General features: G+C 34.5%; 1 protein-coding gene across 9 annotated transcripts in view; it reads left to right on the forward strand.

Annotated features, from left to right (window-relative positions):
* The window catches only part of ICE2 (interactor of little elongation complex ELL subunit 2), a 66,352-nt gene that overhangs the window by 5,519 nt on the left and 39,984 nt on the right, over nucleotides 1-20,849 (forward strand). For 6 of the 9 annotated variants that reach the window (XR_008699259.1, XM_055537749.1, XM_055537757.1 and 3 more), the window contains exons 3-9: nucleotides 185-289; nucleotides 6,094-6,355; nucleotides 7,308-7,427; nucleotides 17,378-17,515; nucleotides 18,124-18,240; nucleotides 18,422-18,581; nucleotides 19,548-19,729. Coding sequence is in view for 8 of the 9 variants with exons in the window: in XM_055537749.1 (XP_055393724.1) it covers nucleotides 185-289; nucleotides 6,094-6,355; nucleotides 7,308-7,427; nucleotides 17,378-17,515; nucleotides 18,124-18,240; nucleotides 18,422-18,581; nucleotides 19,548-19,729 (1,084 nt within the window). In the remaining variant the exon portion in view is untranslated. The remainder of the gene's footprint in view (nucleotides 1-184; nucleotides 290-6,093; nucleotides 6,356-7,307; nucleotides 7,428-17,377; nucleotides 17,516-18,123; nucleotides 18,241-18,421; nucleotides 18,582-19,547; nucleotides 19,730-20,849) is intronic. The other 3 variants (XM_055537755.1, XM_055537752.1, XM_055537753.1) reach the window with 3 other exon arrangements.

Below are 20,849 nucleotides of genomic sequence, written 5' to 3' on the forward strand. Positions count from 1 at the left end.
AACTTTCCTTCCAAGGAGTAAGCTTCTTTTAATTTCATGGCTGCATGAAGTTAAAATATTAAGAGGTGATTTTCTGGGAAAGGAGAGGTCAGGGACATGTAGTTTTAAATTGCAGTTGTAATTGCTTGTTAACCTAGCTTGATATTTCAGTTGTCAAATCCAAGTAAATTACTTTGTTTTTCAGGGATGTTTCACCAAAAAATGGTCTTAAGACGTTTTTTTCTCGAGAAAATTATAAAGATCAGTCCATGGCTCCAAGTTTAAAAGAACTATGTATTTTATCTAGCAGGTAATATGCTTATTTATTTGGTTATTTATATCCATATTTGATATTTTTCTGATACTTGAAGTTTTATATTTATCTGTCTATATCCATTTTGAAACATTTGAATTATAGGAATGTAAAAATTAGAAAATAGAAGAACTTAGTATCCTCAAAAGACCGCTCTTTGGTGTACATATGTAACATTTTTTAAGACCTTTCTCTACACATGAACAGATGCATATTAAAATGGGGAGAGTTCCCTGGATATCCAGTGATTAGGATTCCATGCTTTTGCTGCTGAGGGCCTGGGTTCAATCCCTTGTCAGGGAACAAGCCATGCAGTATGTGGCCCAAAAAAGAGGGGGGTGGGGGTGGAAATCACACTATAAATACTATAAACACTATAAAACTTTTGCAATTTGTTTTTTTCATTTAACATAATACTTTAGGTATTTTGTGCCCCTGTATTATCTCAGTCTTCTATGGCTACATACTACTTTACAGAGATACTTTTAATTCTTTTAGTTAGTTTTACATTGTAAAATGTTTGTGCAGTTTTAAACAGTAATATTTATAAAGTTCTTGTAATTATTTCTATAAGATAATATAGAAATTGAATTATTTGGGCCGATACTATAAACATTTTATATTTTAATAGATACCACCAAATTGCCATAGATGTCATACCTCCAAATTTCTGGTATGAAAATGTGTATTGTGACAGTAATAATTTCCCCTTCTCACTGCTTACCTGCCTATAACAGCTCTTCTTTCCTTTGTGATTGGCTGCTTCTACACTATTGTGGATGAATCTTAAAACTGAGTCATGAAGTTTACTAGAGAGAAGTGATAATATGCCAGATGAAGAATTGGGGAGCTCCCCTAGGAGAGCTCAATGTCTACTTTCATCTTTCTCCACTCCTTTTGCAATGGAGGAAACATATTTCCACTCTCTGCATGGAATGGGACCCCATCTTTTCTGCTTTTTCAGTATCCTGTCAATTAGCATCCCCTGTTACTCCCACTTCTCTCTTTTGTTTTTGGGTGTGGGGCACTTTGGTCAAGTGGTGCAAACTTGCAGGATCTTAGTTCTTCAACCAGGGATCAAACCAATGCCCCATACAGTGGAAGCTCAGTCCTAACCACTAGACCATCAGGTCTTTGTTCCCTCTTTGTTCTCTCTTGATCAGTATTTAAGCATGCTCAAGTTTGTCCTGTCTCAATCCCTGAATTTCACGTTCCTTCCTAGTTAGTTTGTTACCTCTTATCTCATTTGTACTTAGACTTCTTTGTACTTGTATATGCTTGCTGGGAGGACATGAGGGACAAAAAAGCTGTAAGAACTACAGAAAACAGTTAACAAGATAGCATTACCAAAAATTACTTTAAATGGATTAAATGCTTCAACCAAAAGACAGATTTGGAGCATCTATTTGAGAAACAGAATGGGGGTGGGGGGGTGGGGGGAGAACACCTTCCCTTTACTGCACATCCCATTGCACTTGCTTTCACTGAACATCTCACTACGATCTGTCTCCTACCCTCACTAGGCTGTTAAAGCTACTCCTCTAAAAATAATGAGCTATTTTCTATGGAGATATCTCACTCTCTAATTTTCCTCCTAGTTTTCTGGTGACTGTGGTATTTCTTAGTGGGATCAATTCATTACTACCACTGATGTTCATTTAGGCTGTTTTCATTCCTTTACTATTACAAACAGCATCCTTTTTATATATGTGCTGCTATAAGGATAAGTTCCTATGAAAGGAAGAGGCGTGTGTGATTTTAATTTTTATAGATATTGCCAGATTGCCATTAAAAACATTAAATAAGTCCTTTTTTGATTCCATCAGATAAATAGATAAGTTCAAATAAAGGCAAGCAGAAATTGTATTAATAAGACACTTTCAGAATTGCATTAAAGAGGCAGTTTCAGGAGCAACATTTCTTGCCAAAGTGCATAATTACTGTCTTTGCAAGTGTCAACTACAAAAGGTTAAGACTGTAAATTCCTTATCAGTGTGCATCTATGAATATTTTTCAGAAGCTATTTCTGTTATCCAACTTGTACCACTTCTTGGAGATAACTAACTTCTTAAAACTTATTACCAGTTAAACAGTTGCCTTTGTTTATTTGAATCTAAGAATGCCTACCAATACTCATGTCCTGAGATTTAGTGCACATATATCTTTACTCTTAAAAAAAAAAAACCTCACTTTTATTAACTTTTATCTCAGCCTCATCTTTCGAGACTAAAAATTTCCGGTATTAGTCTTATTCATTCTGCTTCTTAAATATTTTATGATTCTTTGTCAGTCTGGTTCTATTCAGCATATCCCAAGTGTGGGTTATAGTCTGAAATATGTAAAGGAGAGGACATATTACTGGAAGCTGAGTACACTTAACTCCTAAAATCTTTTTTTCTTATAGTAAGAATGAATTTTCAGACTATATTTAATTACCAGTTTTCTTGATGGAAAAAACTAGAAAGAATGTAAATTTATTAGCCCTAATTTTGCAATTTTTTATGTTCTATAAATAACATATTTGGGAAAATAGGGATACCTCTGTTTATGCTACTTTCAACAACATGAGGTTTTTATTCAATGCTTCTCCCTCCACTAAAAGGTAAAAATTTGCCTTTTAAAAAATTAGTTTCTGGTTATAGATATTTATAACTAAGTTTTAAGGCAGCAAAAGGGAAAGTAGCTTCAAATACAAAAAAAGAAGAAAAAATTTTAACATGTTTAATGTACATAAGTAAATCAAATTCAGTGGGTACAGGTAGACTTGAGATGGGAGCTAGAAGTACCATTTCCAAATGCTACCTAAAGAAGCTACCCAAACCAGGAGACTTTAAAGCATAGGAAGCAAAAAGTTTTGAATTCTGCCTTTTTTTCATAGAAACTTAAGGTAAAAAAGGAGAATGGGTAGTTGACAAAATGAAGGAAGAAAACTTCAAACTATCAACTTAAATTAAATATAATGCTGTAAATGTGGATAGAGAAACCCTGTCGGATGCTTTTGGCTTGTGCCCTGATGAAGATTTTGACAGCACTGCACACAGAAATGATCTTGATGCGCTGCCATTTCATTCTTTGCTGAATGTAGCCAATTTAAACTGCTAGAATTTCTTGACATTTCTACGCTGGCATATCTGAGTCAGCATCTTGTTGCTGCAGCAGCTTAATTAAATTTGCCAGTTGGTGCCACAAGGACAGACATGTTCTCATATTCAGAGAGACAGCTGTGAAGCAGTATTGTTAAGAGTTGCGGACACAATACTGTTAGGTTTGAATAGCTCTCAAGACATTTTCTAGTGAGAAATCAATTTGCTGTAATACATTTCTCCCAAGATCAGCAGTTAATATTCATTTTGTTAACCTAAAATATGCTTATTTTTATACAGTTATTGGAGAAACTTTAGTAGCTAAGTATGTCTTCACCTCTATTATTTTCAGAGCCAATCTAAGCATCCTTATTTTAATTTCCAATATTCTTTTTCTGTTCACTAACCTGCTCTCTTGATTAGTTTTCCATACAGTTTAGTTCTAAAAGAGTAGTCTTGAATACTTTGCTTACTGGGGGGACTCTTAAGTCTTTTTTTTTTTTTTTTTTTTAAAGAATTTTGAAATTTTTACCATATTTATTCTAGTATTTTAAAGGTGATCTAAAACACATTAGTGGTAGTTTTAGATGGGGTTTGTCTCACCCTTCATCCAGACACTGATATTGGTAATTCTCAGACTTACGAGGCTGAAACTCTCCTACTTTGTGTGACAAATGTTAATAAGAAATAAGACACCTCTTTGCTATGAATTGAAATTCATAGATATTAGTAGCCACAGACATAATACTTTAAAATAATGCTTTATATGAAATAAAAGGAAAATCATTTTTATCATGTACTATAGTAGATGCTACTGCAGTAGAAGATTTAATGAAGTAGTCAGATGCACCAGCTGACATGAATAAAATTGGATTTAAGATAAACTATATCACAAAAAAATCATAAGAATAAAAGTAAAATTTATTGCTGGATAAATAATAATAATACAGTAATAATAACAGACCACACTTATTTGTATATGAGAAGGGAAAGTTTGAAATGACCTCTGAATGTTGTGCAGGACACTACCACACATTATAAAAATCTAGTATTCCTGACCTCTAAATGCCTTCTATTCTTCTATTTTGGGACAACCCAGATACATGCACAGGATTTCAGAATGCTCTGAGGGTTAATACTGTTAGATTGAAAATCATTGCTCTGGATCTTTCTTTCCCCTCCCCTTTCTTCCTCTTAATCCCTGATTTCCATATCCTTAGGATTCTCCCCAGTCACCTAGTCAATATGTTCAGTTTGGAAACCCGAGGTCTCCATAGTCACATTGTATTGATGTACGTATTTACTTATGTTTCTTCCCCATCCATTTGCCTAATCCACTTGATTATAAAATCCTAAAGAGTAGAGACTTACCGCACTCAGTGTTGGTTGTATGGTTTTATGTCTACTACCCAGCATAGGGCTGGCGTGTGGTAGTCACTCAAAATAAGTACTAATAAATGGAGGAATGAAGAATGAATCAGCAGACATTCATCCTTTCATTAGTTTCCCTTCCTTTTGGTTACTGTTGTTTAGTTTGGAACAAAATCATAGGTAGGGTACAGTTACTGTGGTGGAAATTAAAGTTGCAGAGGCTAAAAAAATGTAGTTTTGTGTGTGTAATTTAAGACTCTTATGAAAAATGTAGATTATAACACTGAATAGCAATAACAGAGACAGAATATGTACCAGGTAAGAAATTTGTGTTCATGAACCTTAACTGGGTTAATAAGGTGATTTTTTTTTTTTTTAATTGGGGGTAGCGTTTTGGAAATAAATATGGTAACAGGTTCTCTGGAGAAGGCAATGGCACCCCACTCCAGCACTCATGCCTGAAAAATCCCATGGACGTAGGAGCCTGGTGGGCCGCAGTCCATGGGGTCGCTAAGAGTTGGACAAGACTGAGCGACTTCACTTTCACTTTCATGCATTGGAGAGGGAAATGGCAACCCACTCCAGTGTTCTTGCCTGGAGAATCCCAGGGACAAGAGAGCCTGGTGGGCTGCCGTCTATGGGGTTGCACAGAGTCGGACACGACTGGAGCAACTTAGCAGCAGCAGCAGCACGCCAAGATTTCCTGTATTCATACAAGACATTTCGATCGACTCAGCCATGTGCATGAGTGATAGAGGATTATACAACTTTTTTCAAACAACTGTTGCTTCCATAGAATATATCCACACAGTGTTCAGACTTTCTTTTTAATTCTTGAGATAATAAATGCAGAGGAAACCAGAAAATTTAGAATCTCAATGAATTTGTGAACTGCAAGTTTGTGACCTCATCCTATCCTGTTCCTCTTGGCTTTTGTTCACTACATTAACTGATATATCTTATTGAAGAATTTAAGTATTAAAAAGCAACTTGCATTGTAATAAAATGTAAATCCAAAATACCTGCATATGTAATTGGCAAGAGTGATTAACTAACCCCTCTTCAATAAAGGGGAGAAACTTCCAAACTGAATAACTTGTTTCAGGATATGCCTCTTCCTCTCCATCAGATAATTGAAGGTAGACTTGTAATATGATCCTATCCTACAGAATACTTTATACTAAATGGCTAAATATCAAAATGCAGGTGGCAGAGTTAGATAATAATCCAGAATTTAGTCTGTTAATCACTCTATATTCTCCATGGTGATTGAGAATCATGAAGTTTCATGATAGTAATCTTCTTATGAAAAGCACATATTTGTAAACTGTATTTTTTTTTTTCCAGACGTATAGGAGAAAATGTGAATGCCTCAGCAGGTTCTGTAGAAAATGAGCCGACAGTTAATTCAGCAGCTCAAGCAAAGGAAAAAGTTAAAACCACAGTTGGAATGGTTCTTCTTCCAAAACCAAGAGTTCCTTATCCTCGTTTCTCTCGTTTCTCACAGAGAGAACAGAGAAATTATGTGGATTTATTGGTTAAATATGCAAAAGTCCCTCCAAATTCCAAAACTGTTGGAATAAATAAAAATGACTACTTGCAGTACTTGGTACGTATTCTGTTCTTCAACTTCCATAAAAAATATTTAAAAGTTAGGAAGTATTTTAAATTTGCTTTTCTTTTTAGGTACAATAAATATTGTTAATAAAAATTAAAAATAAAAGGAATTTAATTGACAGAATATTAATGCTTTAATTCTGTTCTTTATTCTATTATAGTTAAGGCATTTTGCTCTAGTTCTGAGTATATTTCACCCTAGTTCACGTTAAGTACTAGTAGTAGAACTTTACCTTGAAGCACTTTAAAATTTTTGTGTAATTATTACTTCAGTTAAGTAGTTTCCGAATTCTCAGCTATGTGTTGCTGTGTTGAACATCACTGTTGCAAACTCATTGTTCATATCTGTGATCATTTCCTTGAGATAAATTCTTAGAAATACCAGATGAAAAACTATACATGTTCTTAAGGCTTTGAGCTGCAGTTACACATGAGCAAATCATTCTGCAATAATTTTAAACCAATTTGTATGTACCACTATTGTACAAAGGTTTTTCCAGGTTTTTCCAGAATATCTTCACTAATACTGAACATATGGGGAAAAAATGGCAATCTCTTGCTTTATATTATAGTGGTTACTAATGAAAATAAACACTTTGCATGTGTTTATAAGCCATTTCTAATTCTTGTTTTGTAACTTGCCTATTCATATGTGTGCTTATTTTTCCATTTGAGTGTTTGTCCCTTTTTATGTTAATTCAGAACATTTTATTAAATTAATGTATTTCTGAAATTATTTAAAATTAATGTATTTCTGTATTAATGTAATTTCTGATTGTAGTGTTAGTCATCAGCTTTTCTCTTTTTGCACAGTTAACTGTTTTGTGATTTCTGCTTTGGATATGATAATTTAAGTTCAAATTATTAATGCATTGATTGAGAAGTGATTGTTTTTAACCAGGCGTCTTATTCCAAGATGTGTCTATTTCTTTTTTCAAAATCAGGAAATGAAAAAACATGTGAATGAAGAAGTTACAGAATTCCTAAAATTTTTGCAGAATTCTGCAAAGAAATGTGCCCAGGATTATAATATGCTTTCTGACGATGCTTGTCTTGTCACAGAGGTAAAGAAAAATCACATTTATTTAAGCTGCCAAGTGATAGGCAATAGCAGCATTTTAAAATGTGTAATGATTTTCCAAAAGTATATATTAATGTTGTCAAATTAGAGACCAAATTGTATATAGGTCTTTTATTCATCATGTATTTAAGTGATGGAAATACTAGAAATAATAACACCTCAAAATCAGACACTACAGTATATTCATATATTTTCTTCTAATGATCTAGCTACTATATTTGAGTTGTATTTTACTCATATGGATGATTTGATGTGATGAACTGATTTGCCTTAGGAGAGAATGGGGTTTAAGGGGTTATCTTAGTCCTTAAAAATCTGAATGATCCTTTAGAACTGAGTCGTAAATTTGTGTTCACTATCCTCATGGTAAACAGCCACCAGATGATAAATTTCATCAGATAATTTTTTTTATTATTATATTTAAATGATTCATGCAGATATATTAGCAAAAATAAAAAAGCATGTAAATCGCTCTGCCTTGCAACCTCCCATCATTTAGTGGACATAGTAAAAATTTAGAGTTGTAGTATTCATCTAGAAATATCAACCCCAGTCTGAATTATTTTTAAGCCTTTAAAACTAGTCTCTGTACAAATCAATGTGATACACTTAATAGTATTGAAATCTACACTTAAAAATGGTTAAGATGTAGATTTTAAGGGTATTTTACCACTTTTATAAAATAAACATGTTTATTAACAAAGTACATTATTTGATAGCTAGCAATCAGCTTTAAGTCTTTTTACCCAGATTGACTTGGCAGCACATTGTCTTGTTACGTTTTATATCTCACCCCAAAGACTCACTGATATTTAACTAATTTTTTTATTGTTTTCAAATTTTAATTTTATGGTATGAAATGTACCTATGGGAAAGTATTTAGAACAAATATATATAGCTTTCCAACAAATAATTATATAGTGAACACCTTTGTGACTCTTCCAAGTCAAGAAATAAAATGTTACCATTAACCTGGAAGCCCTCTGCGTATCCCTCCTAAATAGTGTTTTCCCTTGTTGAATAAATAATCACTGTGCCAAGTGACTTCTTTGATCATTTCCATGCCTTGAAAAAATTTTTTTTGGTCATTCAGGCTCTCTTTTGTCTGTTTTTAAATTTTATGTGAATTATTATTTTTTAATATTTATGTATTTACTTATCTGGCTGCGTTGAGTCTTAGTTGTGGTACATGGGATCTCTGTTGTGTCATGTGGGATCTTTCATGGCAGGGCACAGACTGTCTAGTTGTGGCACATAGGCTCCAGAGTGTGCTGACCTCTCTACTTGGGGCGTGAAGGCTTGGTTTCTCCGTGGCCTGTGGGGTCTTAGTTCTCTGACTAGGGATCAAACCCACATACCCTGCATTGCAAGGTGTTTTCTTAACCAGTGGACCACCTGGGGAGTCCCCCCTTTTGTACTATGTGAACAAAATTCTTGCTTTACTCAATAGTATGTTAGTGAGTTTCATGTATATGTATGTGTGTAGTTGTATTTCATTCATTTTCATTTCTGTACATTACAAATGCACATAAATAGTATATCCTGTTGATCAACATTTGGGTTGTTTGTACAGAGAATAGACTTACAGACTTGTGGAGAGGGGAGGAGAGGGTGAGATGTATGGAAAGAGTAACATGGAAACTTACATTACCATATGTAAAATAGATAGCCAATAGGAATTTGCTCTATGGCTCAGGAAACTCAAACAGGGACTCTGTATCAACCTAGATGGGTGGGATAGGGAGGGAGATAGGAGGGAGGATCAAAAGGCAGGGGATATATGTATACCTATGGCTGATTCATGTTGAGGTTTGCCAGAAAACAACAAAATTCTGTAAAGCAATTATCCTTCAATTAAAAAATAAATAAATTTTAAAAAATTGGGACTGTTTCTAGATTTGAGCTATTCAAGGCAGTGCCCCTGTGAAAATTGTCATACATGTCTCTTTGTGCACATGTGCACACATTTCTCTGGATATATGATTAGGAATGAAATTGTGGGTATAGAATAGGCACATCTTCAACTTCAGTAGATAATGTTAGACTGTTGGTTACGCTACTTTACATTCTACCCATCAGGTTTTGAGAAGTTTTCACTCCACATTCTCAACAAATTGATACTTAGTCATGTTAGTTTTAATCAAGCTAGAGGATAAAGTGCTCTGTACAAAAGACTGTATATCTTTTCACGTGTCTTTTGGTCATTTCTTATGAATTGATTGTTCAGGTTTTTCCCTTTATTCTATTGTATTTTCCCTTTTTGTTACTAATCTGTGGGAGTTTTTTGAATATTGTAAATACTTGTATAGTAGTCCCTTCTTCAACTCAGTTTCACTTTCCTCAGTTTCAGTTATCCATGAGTGGAAAATTGCAGAAATAATTCATCACATATCATTTTGAGTAGCATGAGGAACTCTCAGCATCCTGCTTCAGCCCACCTGGATTGTGAATCATCCTTTTGTCTAGCATCTCCCACCCATGAGTCTCTTAGTAACCACCTCGGTTATCAGATGACCATTGAAGTAACACAGTGCTTGTGTTCAAGTCACCCTTACTTGGCTTGATAATAGCCCAGTAACACCAGTGTAGTGACGCTGGCAATTTGGGTATGTCATAAAGAAGCCACAGAGTGTTTCCTTTAAGTAAAAAGGCGAAAGTTCTCAACTTAGTAAGGAAAGAACAAAAATCATATGCTGCAGTTGCTAAAATTTACATCAGAAACAAATCTTCTATCCATGAAATTATAACGAAGGAAAAAGAAATTTGTGTTTTGTTGCCCCACCTCAAACTGCCAAAGTTACAGCTGCAGTGCTTAGTTAAGACTGAAGAGACCTTGATTTTGTAAGATATTTTGAGGGCAGAGGCCACATGCATATAACTTATTACAGTATCACTATAATTCTGTTTTTATTGTTTTTAGTCTCTTACTGTGCCTAATTTTTAAATTTATCATAGATATATATGGATAGGAAATGATATTTGGTTTTACCCATGATTTCAGACATCCACTGAGGGTCTTAGAGTATATCCCCCCTGGATAAAAGAAACTACTGTATGCATTGGACGTTTTTTCCTTTACCTGATAAAACAGTTTCTTTTAATCTACAAGTTACCCCCCATATTTTTTTTCTCCCTTTAGCTATCTTATCAAGAACCTGGATCATATGACCCGTAGACTTTCCTACAGTCTAGATTTTTATAATTACATATTCATAATAATCCTCAACATGTTCCTCTTTGCTCTGTATTTCTTAGAAATTGTCAACTGGATCCAAAACTTGATCAGAATTAACAGTCTTGCCAAAGGGATTGAACATATATAGATGGTGGTGTATTTTTTAATCAGTTGACACATAATGTCTGATTTTGAGATGTTAGGAGCTATTGATGTTTAATGCCTGGATTCATTGATTCACTTGGTCTGCAAAATTATAAGATTCTATTTGCATCATTTATTTTTATTCATTAGTTGAAATAATTTTATGAAGATATTTTTCCTCATCTACTGTTTGGCTTCCCTTTTCATGTAGAAGAAAAACTGCTAGATTCTTTATCAGTTTTCAAAAACATAATTGGCCCCTTCTTACTTTACAATGGTGATCACTGTTTTTTTAAAAATATTATTGAATCATGAAGATAAGTATATTTGATGGGTTTTAGTCCACTACAATTACCCTTTTTGAAACTCAGATAATACCAGCTTTGAACAGTGATGGGTTCTTCATACTGGCTTCGAGTCATTCTAGAAGTCTTTGAAGCTTGTTTTGTACAATACCTAACTGAGCCCTGGAATCAGGAATCTCCTAGAGCCTTAGTTTCTAGTGGTATTTCAAGACTACAGTCTGGGCACTGGGAATGCTCACGGCACCTACGTTGATCAGTGTTTCTGAGAATATTTCAGTTTATGGAGCTAGAAAAAGTATATTTTAAAGAAAAAAATGGACTTACCTGGTGGTCCACTTGCTAAGATTCCATGCTCCCAATGCAGGGGGCCTGGGTTCAATCCCTAATGAGGGAACTATATCCCCCATGCCACAACTAAGACCCAGCATAGCCAAATAAATAAAAGTTTTTAAAACTTTTTATTTTGTATTGGTTTATAGCCCATTAACAATGTTGTGAAGTCTCAGGTGAACAGCGAAGGGACTCAACCATCCATGTACATGTATCCATTCTCCCCCAAACTCCTCTCTCATCCAGGCTGCCACCTAACATTGAGCAAGGTTCCATGTGCATGTTCTTGTTGCTTATCCATTTTAAATATATCAGTGTGTACATGACCATACCAAACTACCTAACTGTCCCCTATCCCTTTCAAACAGTGTATTTTCTCTTGGATATATGCCCAGGAATGTGATTGTGGGGTCATATGATAATCCTGTCTCTTTTTTAAACCAACCTGCATTATTATTTTATGTGGGCAATATTTGTCTTCATTTAACTACAAATTTGGACCTTTTTTTGCCTTTCCATTTCCTCTTACTTTTCAAATATACATTCTGAGATCCTCTTCATTATTCCTAAAATGCTTTATGTTCTAGATGTTCCTTTCGTGAAAATCTCCTGGTGGTGAACCATCTTCTTTTTTATTTACCTGGAAATATTTTTACTTTGTTCTCATTTTAATAAGATAGCTTTAGTCCATACATGGTTCTAAGTTGACAGTTTGTTATATTTCTCGGTGTTTGATGATATAATTCTCCTGTTTCTGGCTCATGTATTATTGAAAAATGTATTGTTTAATTGTCAGTTTCTTTTATGGAATTTGTCTTTTCTTTCTGATTGCTTTTTATTTTTGATATATTACAGTGTCATTACAATGTATTTTATAAAAGGAAAATTCTATTTGGTTCATTGTGTCTCTTTATCTGTATATTTAAATTCATAATTCTTTAAAATTCTCAGCCATTTTCTTTTTTTTTTTTTTTAACTTTACAATATTGTATTGGTTTTGCCATACATCAACATGAATGCACCATGGGTGTACACGTGTTCCCCATCCTGAACCCCCCTCCCACCTCCTTCAGTCATTTTCAATTAATTGCTTCTTTTTCATTTTCTCCAGTCTTTTTTTGGGATTCCCAAACTTATTAGGTTTCAGTCTGTCTTATATTTCTCTTTTTTTGGTGTGGTAAAATATATAACAAAATTTACCATTTTAACCATTTTTAAGGATCGTTCAGTAGCATTAAATACTTGAACACTGTTGTGAATAGATTTTCATCATTTATTCCCAAACTATTCCGTCTTCTCAAACTGAAACTATATTCATTAAATAACTCATCATTTGCCCTCCACAGTCCCTTACAACCACCATTCTACTTTTTATTTCTATGAATTTAACTTCATTAGGTACCTCATATAAGTGGGTCATTACAGTGTTTGTCCTTTTGTGATTGGTTTATTTTGTTTAGCATAATGCCTTCAGAATTCAACCATGTTGTAGCTTGTGTCAGAATTTCCTCACCTTTTTATAAAAATTCATTTTAATTATGGTAAAATACATATAACATTAAATTTACTGGCTTAATCATTTTTTAAACGTGCAGTTCTATAGTATTAACTACATTCATATTTTTGTATGGCCAATCTCCAGAACTCTCTTCATCCTGTAAAACTGAGACTATCCCTGTCTCTGAACTGTTTCTATTCACAACACTTCTGAAACCATTTATGTGGGATTTTTCCCTCATACCAATCGATTCTCCAACTCTTGAGACACTGAGCCTAGAGTTTCCATGACTCACTCCTGCCTTGAGTTCATTAATTAGGTAGAATGGCTTAGAGAACACAGGAAAGTATTTTACCTGCTATTTCCAGTTTAATATAAAGAATACAACTGAGGAACAGCCAAATGGAAGAGAAAGATGCATAATGCAAGTTGTGAGGGAAGAGGCACGGAGCTTCCATGCCCTTTCCAAGCACACTACCCTCCCAGACCTCCATGTCTTCAACCCAGAAGCTCTCTGGATCCCATTCTTGAGATTGTTGAGGGGCTTCTGTGGAGATTACTTACTGGTATGCTTGATCAAATCATTGGCTACTTGTGACTAACTGCCTATGGGCGTTTTGTCATCTCATTAGCATAAAGAAGACATTCTTATCACTTAGGAGATTCCAGGAGCTTTAGGAGCTATGTGTCAGGAATAGGGAACAAACACAATCTAGTTCTTATTGTATCACACACCATTTACTTTCTGTCTCTAAATTTGTCTGCTGTTTAGTTCAGTCGCTCAGTCGTGTCCAACTCTTTGCGACCCCATGAATCGCAGCACGCCAGGCCTCCCTGTCCATCACCACTCCCGGATTTCACTCAGACTCACATCCATCGAGTCAGTGATGCCATCCACCATCTCATCCTCTGTCGTCCCCTTCTCCTCCTGCCCCCAGTCCCTCCCAGCATCAGAGTCTTTTCCAGTGAGTCAACTCTTTGCATGAGGTGGCCAAAGTAGATACCCCCATATAAGTAGAATCATATAGTATTTGTCTTTTTGTGATTGACTTACTTTACTTACCATAATGTCCTCAAGATTCATCCAGCTGTAGTGTGTGGCAGAACTTCCTTTCTAAGGATGAATATTCCATTGTATGTATATGGACATTTTGTTTATCCGTTCATCCATTGATGGACGCTTGATTTGCTTCTGTTTTGAATAATGCTGCTGTGAATGTGGGTATACAGATATCTATTAAGATCTCTGCTTTCAAGCATTAAATGTAGCACTCTCTACCTAATGGGATGTTCATCTCCCTACCTAATCTTAGAACTAGTTGAGACATTTGCTGTCAAGCCACTTCATGTGTTTCCTACTGCTCACTGCTCCTGTTTTTCCTCATTCTAGATATTTGGAGTTTATTTAGTTATGATTCTTGGAGATTCTTCTCGCTTTTACCAAGCCCAGCAATGCATGAAAATTGCTAGTTGTAACCTAGCCAGCATCTGTGTTATTTGGATAGGAGTGCTGTTCAAGATACTACTTTAGCATATTGCCAGAAGTAGTGTCTGTTAAATGTTAAGTTTGAAACATGTATGAAAATGTATTTTCTCTTTCTGGAGCATAGTCATTTTCATCTTTCTTCGCAATGATGTGTACATGTATGTGTTTTTGGTGTTTTTAATTTTCAAGATACTTTGAGTGTTAAATAATATTCATGGGTGGGTGATGGGGATCAGCCTGAATCTCTTAACCTCATTTGTTCACTTAGTTGTTTTTCCAACGTAAGTAAATTACGAATTAAAAATTTTTAATTAAATATTTTAAATAAGATCTTTTAGTTACTTAATACCTACCAGCTGTGAAATACCTTTAATACTATTTAATATATCTGTTCAGTTCAGTCGCTCAGCCGTGTCTGACTCTTTGCGACCCCATTAACCACAACACACCAGGCCTCCCTGTCCATCACCGACTCCTGGAGTCCACCCAAACCCATGTCCATTGAGTCGGTGATGCCATCCAACCATCTCATCCTCTGTCATTCCCTTCTCCTCCTGCCCTCAATCTTTCCCAGCATCAGGGTCTTTTCAAATGAGTCAGCTCTTTGCATCAGGTGGCCAAAGTATTGGAGTTTCAGCTTCAACATCAGTCCTTCCAATGAATACCCAGGACTGATCTCCTTTAGGATGGACTGGTTGGATCTCCTTGTATGTAGTTCAAGGGACTCTCAAGAGTCTTCTTCAACACCACAGTTCAAAAGCATCAATTCTTCTGCACTCAGCTTTCTTTATAGTCCAACTCTCACATCCATACATGACCACTGGAAAAACCATAGCCTTGACTAGAGGGACCTTTATTGACAAAGTAATGTCTTGGCTTTTTAATATGCTGTCTAGGTTGGTCATAACTTTCCTGCCAAGGAGTAACTTTCCTTCCTTTTAATTTCATGGCTGCAATCACCATCTGCAGTGATTTTTGGAGCCTAGAAAATAAAGTCAGCCACTGTTTCCACTGTTTCCCCATATTTGCCATGAAATGATGGGACTGGATGCCATGATCTTACTTTTCTGAATGTTGAGCTTTAAGCCAACTTTTTCACTCTCCTCTTTCACTTTCATCAAGAGGCTCTTTAGTTCTTTTCCTTCACTTTCTGCCATAAGCGTGGTGTCATCTGCATATCTGAGGTTATTGATATTTCTCCCAGCAATCTTGATTCCAGCCCCTAAGTATAGGTATAAAACTGTCATAGATTTACACTGAATTTTTCTCTTGCCATGATTACTGAGTAAACTTACTTAAAGACTGTGATACTCAACAGAGTTTTACCAAGAAAGATGTTCAGATACATATCTAATCAAACAGATTCTCCATATTATCCTACATATGCCTTAACTGCAAGTAATATGTGTGTGTATGTGTGTGTTAATTGCTCAGTCACATCCAACTCTTGCTACCCCCTGTCTGGCTCCTCTGTCCCTGGAATTCTCCAGGCAGAAATACTGGAGTGGGTAGCCATTCCCTTCTTCAGGAGATCTTCCCAACCCAGGGTTCAAAGCCAGGTCTTCTGCGTTGTAGGCATATTCTTTACCATCTGAGCCACTGGTGAAGCCCAATTGCAAATAATATCCTGAATTAAATATCAGAGTCATTATTAAAAAGCATAGAATTGAGGGGAAAACTGTGAAAGATAGCAGGGAGAGAAGATTAAAGAAGAGGAGAAGAAGATATGAAATTATATTTGAAAGGTATTAGAGAAATGATACTGATTTGTAATGACACATTTTATAAATGTCTGAAGGGAAAAGGGATATAAAATATAAAAGTATACTTATTGCTAAAAGCTTTTGTGATATAAACTATATCCTAAAAGGTTCAGATTAAAGTTTATTGAGAGATGAAGAAAAAACACATCCATTTGGTCCTCCATATCTGCCAGTTCTGTGTCAGTCGATATGGATGGCTGATGGTACTATATACCATTTTATGTGAGCCATTTTAGCATCCTCAGATTTTGGTGTCCATGGGAGATTCCAGAGATACCAAGAGACAGTTGTATGTTAGATGATAATGCAGTGTGTATGGTTTTACATTGTTAACCCCCCTACCCCCTCCAAAATTGCTGTGCTGCTTTGAGTTATTTACATGTCATCACAAGTGGAATATATTCTGTTTGGGTGAAACGGTGAATTTTCCTTCCTCATTACATTTCCTTGTAAGTCATTAATATTTTGAGAACATTTTAGACAGAAGAAAATACGAATTAGTTATAACCTTCCTCATTTAGTTTTTAGATTGAAGATTAGAATAACCTGTAAGATAACTACTTCATTAATTCATTGTGCTTGGGAATATTTTTAGGGTATTAAACTTATTTCTAATCATTCATGTAGCTGATTTTATTGCCACAAAGTGTGTTAAAATTTTCACATGTCTCTATTTCTTTGACAGTTTCTTAAATAGCATAGAAAATATGTCTTCTCTAACTTTAAATTCTAGGGCTTCCTTGATAGCTCAGTTGTTAAAGAATATACCTACAATGCAGGAGACCCCGGTTCAATTCCTGGGTTGGGAAAATCCACTGAAGAAGGGATAGGCTACCCACTCCAGTATTCTTGGGCTTCCCTTGTGGCTCAGCTGGTAAAGAATCTACCTGCAGTACAAGAGACCTGGGTTCGATCTCTGGGTTGGGAAGATCCCCTGGAGAAGGGAAAAGCTACCAACTCTAGTATTCTGGCATGGAGAATTCTAATACAATTGCTACTTTTAGGATTATTAAACATCTTTTTTTTAAAGAAATTAAGCTAAAAAGAATTGTTATGAAAAATAAGAGTTTGAATCAAATAAAGAATATACAGTATGCCTGAGTTATTAGAAGTTCAGTTAATGAATGAGGCTCATACTTGAAATAAATAATTATATAATCATGTAAATTATTTTTGTTGCATTGTTAGAGAAGTACAGTAAAAATGAATTTCTCTTAATTTTTAATGTTTAGCAAATTTTAAAAGCTTGTATTGAACAAGTGAAAAAGTATCCAGAATTCTATACTCTCCATGAGGTCACCAGCTTAATGGGATTCTTCCCATTCAGAATAGAGATGGGATTCAAGTTAGAAAAAACTCTTCTCGCATTGGTAAGTTTTGCCATATGAAAATAAAAATAAACATATTTTTGTCTGAAATATCATTTATGTTTCACATAGAAACATAATTTAAATATATTTCAGTATTTATGCTTAAATTTTGAGCAGTAGCAAGATGTAATTTTTAAAATATGCGATACATATGTGTCCCCTTTTATTGTATGGCTACAAGTATTTGATGTTTTAAAAATTATTACTACCAACTTTATTTCTTGATTTTCTTAGTTTCTATCTTTTTTAATGTTCCTGAATACAAGCAAAAAGCCCCTTTAAAGGATTTTACTCACAATCATATTGGAAGTATGTGTGTGGAGAAGATATTGTCTCTTACACCCAGTTATGACTTGTACTGAATAAAATGAGAGGTTAGAATTTAAAGTGACAGAGAAAATTCCATGGCATCCTTATCTTGGATCCTTTTTTTAAAACACATATATGGTGATTGTCAAGTAAAAACATGAAAGTCTTGTCTTAAGAAGGCTCTAAATTTGATAATTTGCATTTAGTAGAATGAAGAATTTCAAGTTTAATGAAACGATACTTCAGGAAAAAAATACATCAAGATTTTTCTATAAAACATTCATTTTTTTCTTATTTAGGGAAGTGTAAAATATGTGAAAACAGTATTTCCTTCAATGCCTGCAAAAGTGCAGCTGTCAAAAGATACCATACCAGCCATTGAAACACCAGAACAAATAGCTGCAGCTATGCATTATGTAAGTAGTAAGATGGTTTGGGATCTTCCTTAAAACTTTATGAGGTAACCTTTTTTACCTCATAAAGTACATGTAAACTGATTGTTCTAAAGTATCCTTTCTTAATTTCTCCTTTCTTCTCATTACTTAGTCAAAGTTTCCAAAAGTATAATCAAGTAACAAGTTTTATGTTGTTTTTCAGGACATTAGTGAAGACCCAAATGCAGAGAAGCTTGTTGCAAGATACCACCCTCAGATAGCTTTAACTAGTCAGTCATTATTTACCTTATTAAATAATCATGGACCAAGCTACAAGGAACAGTGGGAAATTCCAGTGTGTGTTCAAGTAATACCTGTTGCAGGTGTGTGATCTGCCATGTCAAGTAATGCTTTCAAAAGAGGAGTTCAAACAGTTCTCTTTAAGCTCTCTAAATACAGGTGATCATTTGTCAAATACAAAAAGCTTAAGTTTTGATTTAAGGTTGATATAAATTTGACAGTTATGTTCAGGAGAACTGTATATTACATAGTGCTGCTCTAGAGTTGACTCTCATAAGTGAGTTATTAGATCTCCAGGACCTGTATGCATGCTAGGTTTGTGAGAAGTAGAGAAAAAAATTATAGTTTAGGGTGGCCAGAAACATATGAAATGGGAAAGGTTCTTCTGTCTTTCACTGAAATGAAAGGAATGTAATGTTTTATTAGACAGCCTCAAATGGATTAGTTTCCAGGGCTTGTTTACTTACCTATTATTGGAATTCAGATTTAAAGTAAGTCTATACTTATAAATGTAAGATAGTCTCTCTCTTGATGGTAAAATTAATATTTACACATGAATTCTGTATAAAATATTTTTTCCTTTCTGTTTTTTTGTTCATATATGATAGATTTTTGTATCTTCTAGAATTAATATTCTTATATGTAATAGCACAATTCTAGTAAATGAAGGACTATGTCTAAAAATAAAACTACAAATTAGGGTTAAATATGATATATTCTCTGGTAACCATTTTATCACTTTTTGAAAGTATAACTCAAGAGTAACTGAGTAATAATGACAGTAAAAGCATAATATTAATAATAACAGAAAATCTTCTAAAAACTTGTTAGAAACAGAACATATTTTTTTGCCAGTAAGAATTTCTTGCCCTTAGATCTCTAAGAGTCTTTGAATTTCTTCATGTTCAAGGCACATGTATGGGACATGTGCTTCCACTTTTCCTATCCTGTCTCTCTCTCTTTAGTAATTCTTCTGTTGTACATCCTATATTGTTTTATTTTTTATGACTTCTACAAACTAATCACTCCCATTCTTTTTCTGTTTTAAGGTTCAAAACCAGTTAAAGTAATTTATATTAATTCACCACTTCCCCAAAAGAAAATGACAATGAGAGAGAGAAATCAAATCTTCCATGAAGTTCCTTTAAAATTCATGATGTCCAAAAATACATCTGTTCCAGTGTCTGCGGTATTCATGGACAAACCAGAAGAATATATATCTGAAATGGATGTATGTAACACTTTATTTTTTTTTCCTTAAGAGAATGTACTTGTTTATCCTTTTAAAGTGTAATGTTTTACTACAGGTCTCTATATCTGGTAATTAAAAATATAAACGTTAGATTAAAAGTTAAAGTTGAACCCCTGGTGGATCTAGACTTTAGACAGCTATTTAACCTCCTTCAGCCTTAGTTTTCTTCTATTATGGAAGAAGGATGATAATACCTGCTTCATAAAATTACTGTCAGGATTAAATTTGATATTTATACATAAAATGTTGAGCACAGTCTTTAGTAGTATTTATATACTAAGAACTCAGTAATGGCAGTCATTGTGGTAATGGTTTTATTTAATTGGTTTCATTAGTATTCAATAGTTTTTAGGTATGAAAAGGATCAGATGAGTTTGATTGATGCAAAAAGTATTTAGCCGAATTGTTAATCCTTATTAGTATATACTTATTATCTATGTGACCTTAGGCAAACTGTATAATCTATCTGTGTCTAGTTTGCTCATCTATAAGATGGATATCATGATAACCTGGGCTTCCCAGGTGACTCAGTGATAAAGAATCTGCCTGCCTCGGCAGGAGACACAGGTTCGATCCCTGAGCGGGAAAGATCCTCTGGAGGAGGAAAATGGCATCCCACTCCAATATTCTTCCCAGGATAATCCCATGAACAGAGGAGCCTGGTGGGCTACAGTCTATGGTGTCACAAAGAATCAGACACAACTGAGCATGTAGGCATGCATAATGATAACCTAGCTTTTAGAATTATTTGAGATTAAAGGAGTTAATGTATCTAAAGCATTTAGAACAGTGCTTGGCATTTCATAAATACTAACCTTTATTATTTTGTGTATTGTAAAATATTTTCCCATGATTATTAGAGTAAGACATTCTATTTTACAAAACTTTTATTTATTTATCCCACAAATATTTATTGAGCAGATACTATTGCATGCACTGATACAACAGTAAATAAAAATGAAGTCTCCTTTTTCTCAGAATTTACATCAGTGTCAGGACACATAATTAAAACAGTATCAAAAACAAATATTAATAAATGCTATGCATAAAAATGGAGCAGGTTAGGGGAAAGAGATGAGAATAGGATTCATGATCAGGA

Source organism: Bubalus kerabau, chromosome 10 (assembly GCF_029407905.1).
Source record: "Bubalus kerabau isolate K-KA32 ecotype Philippines breed swamp buffalo chromosome 10, PCC_UOA_SB_1v2, whole genome shotgun sequence".
In the NCBI taxonomy this organism is placed as follows: Eukaryota; Metazoa; Chordata; class Mammalia; order Artiodactyla; family Bovidae; genus Bubalus; species Bubalus kerabau.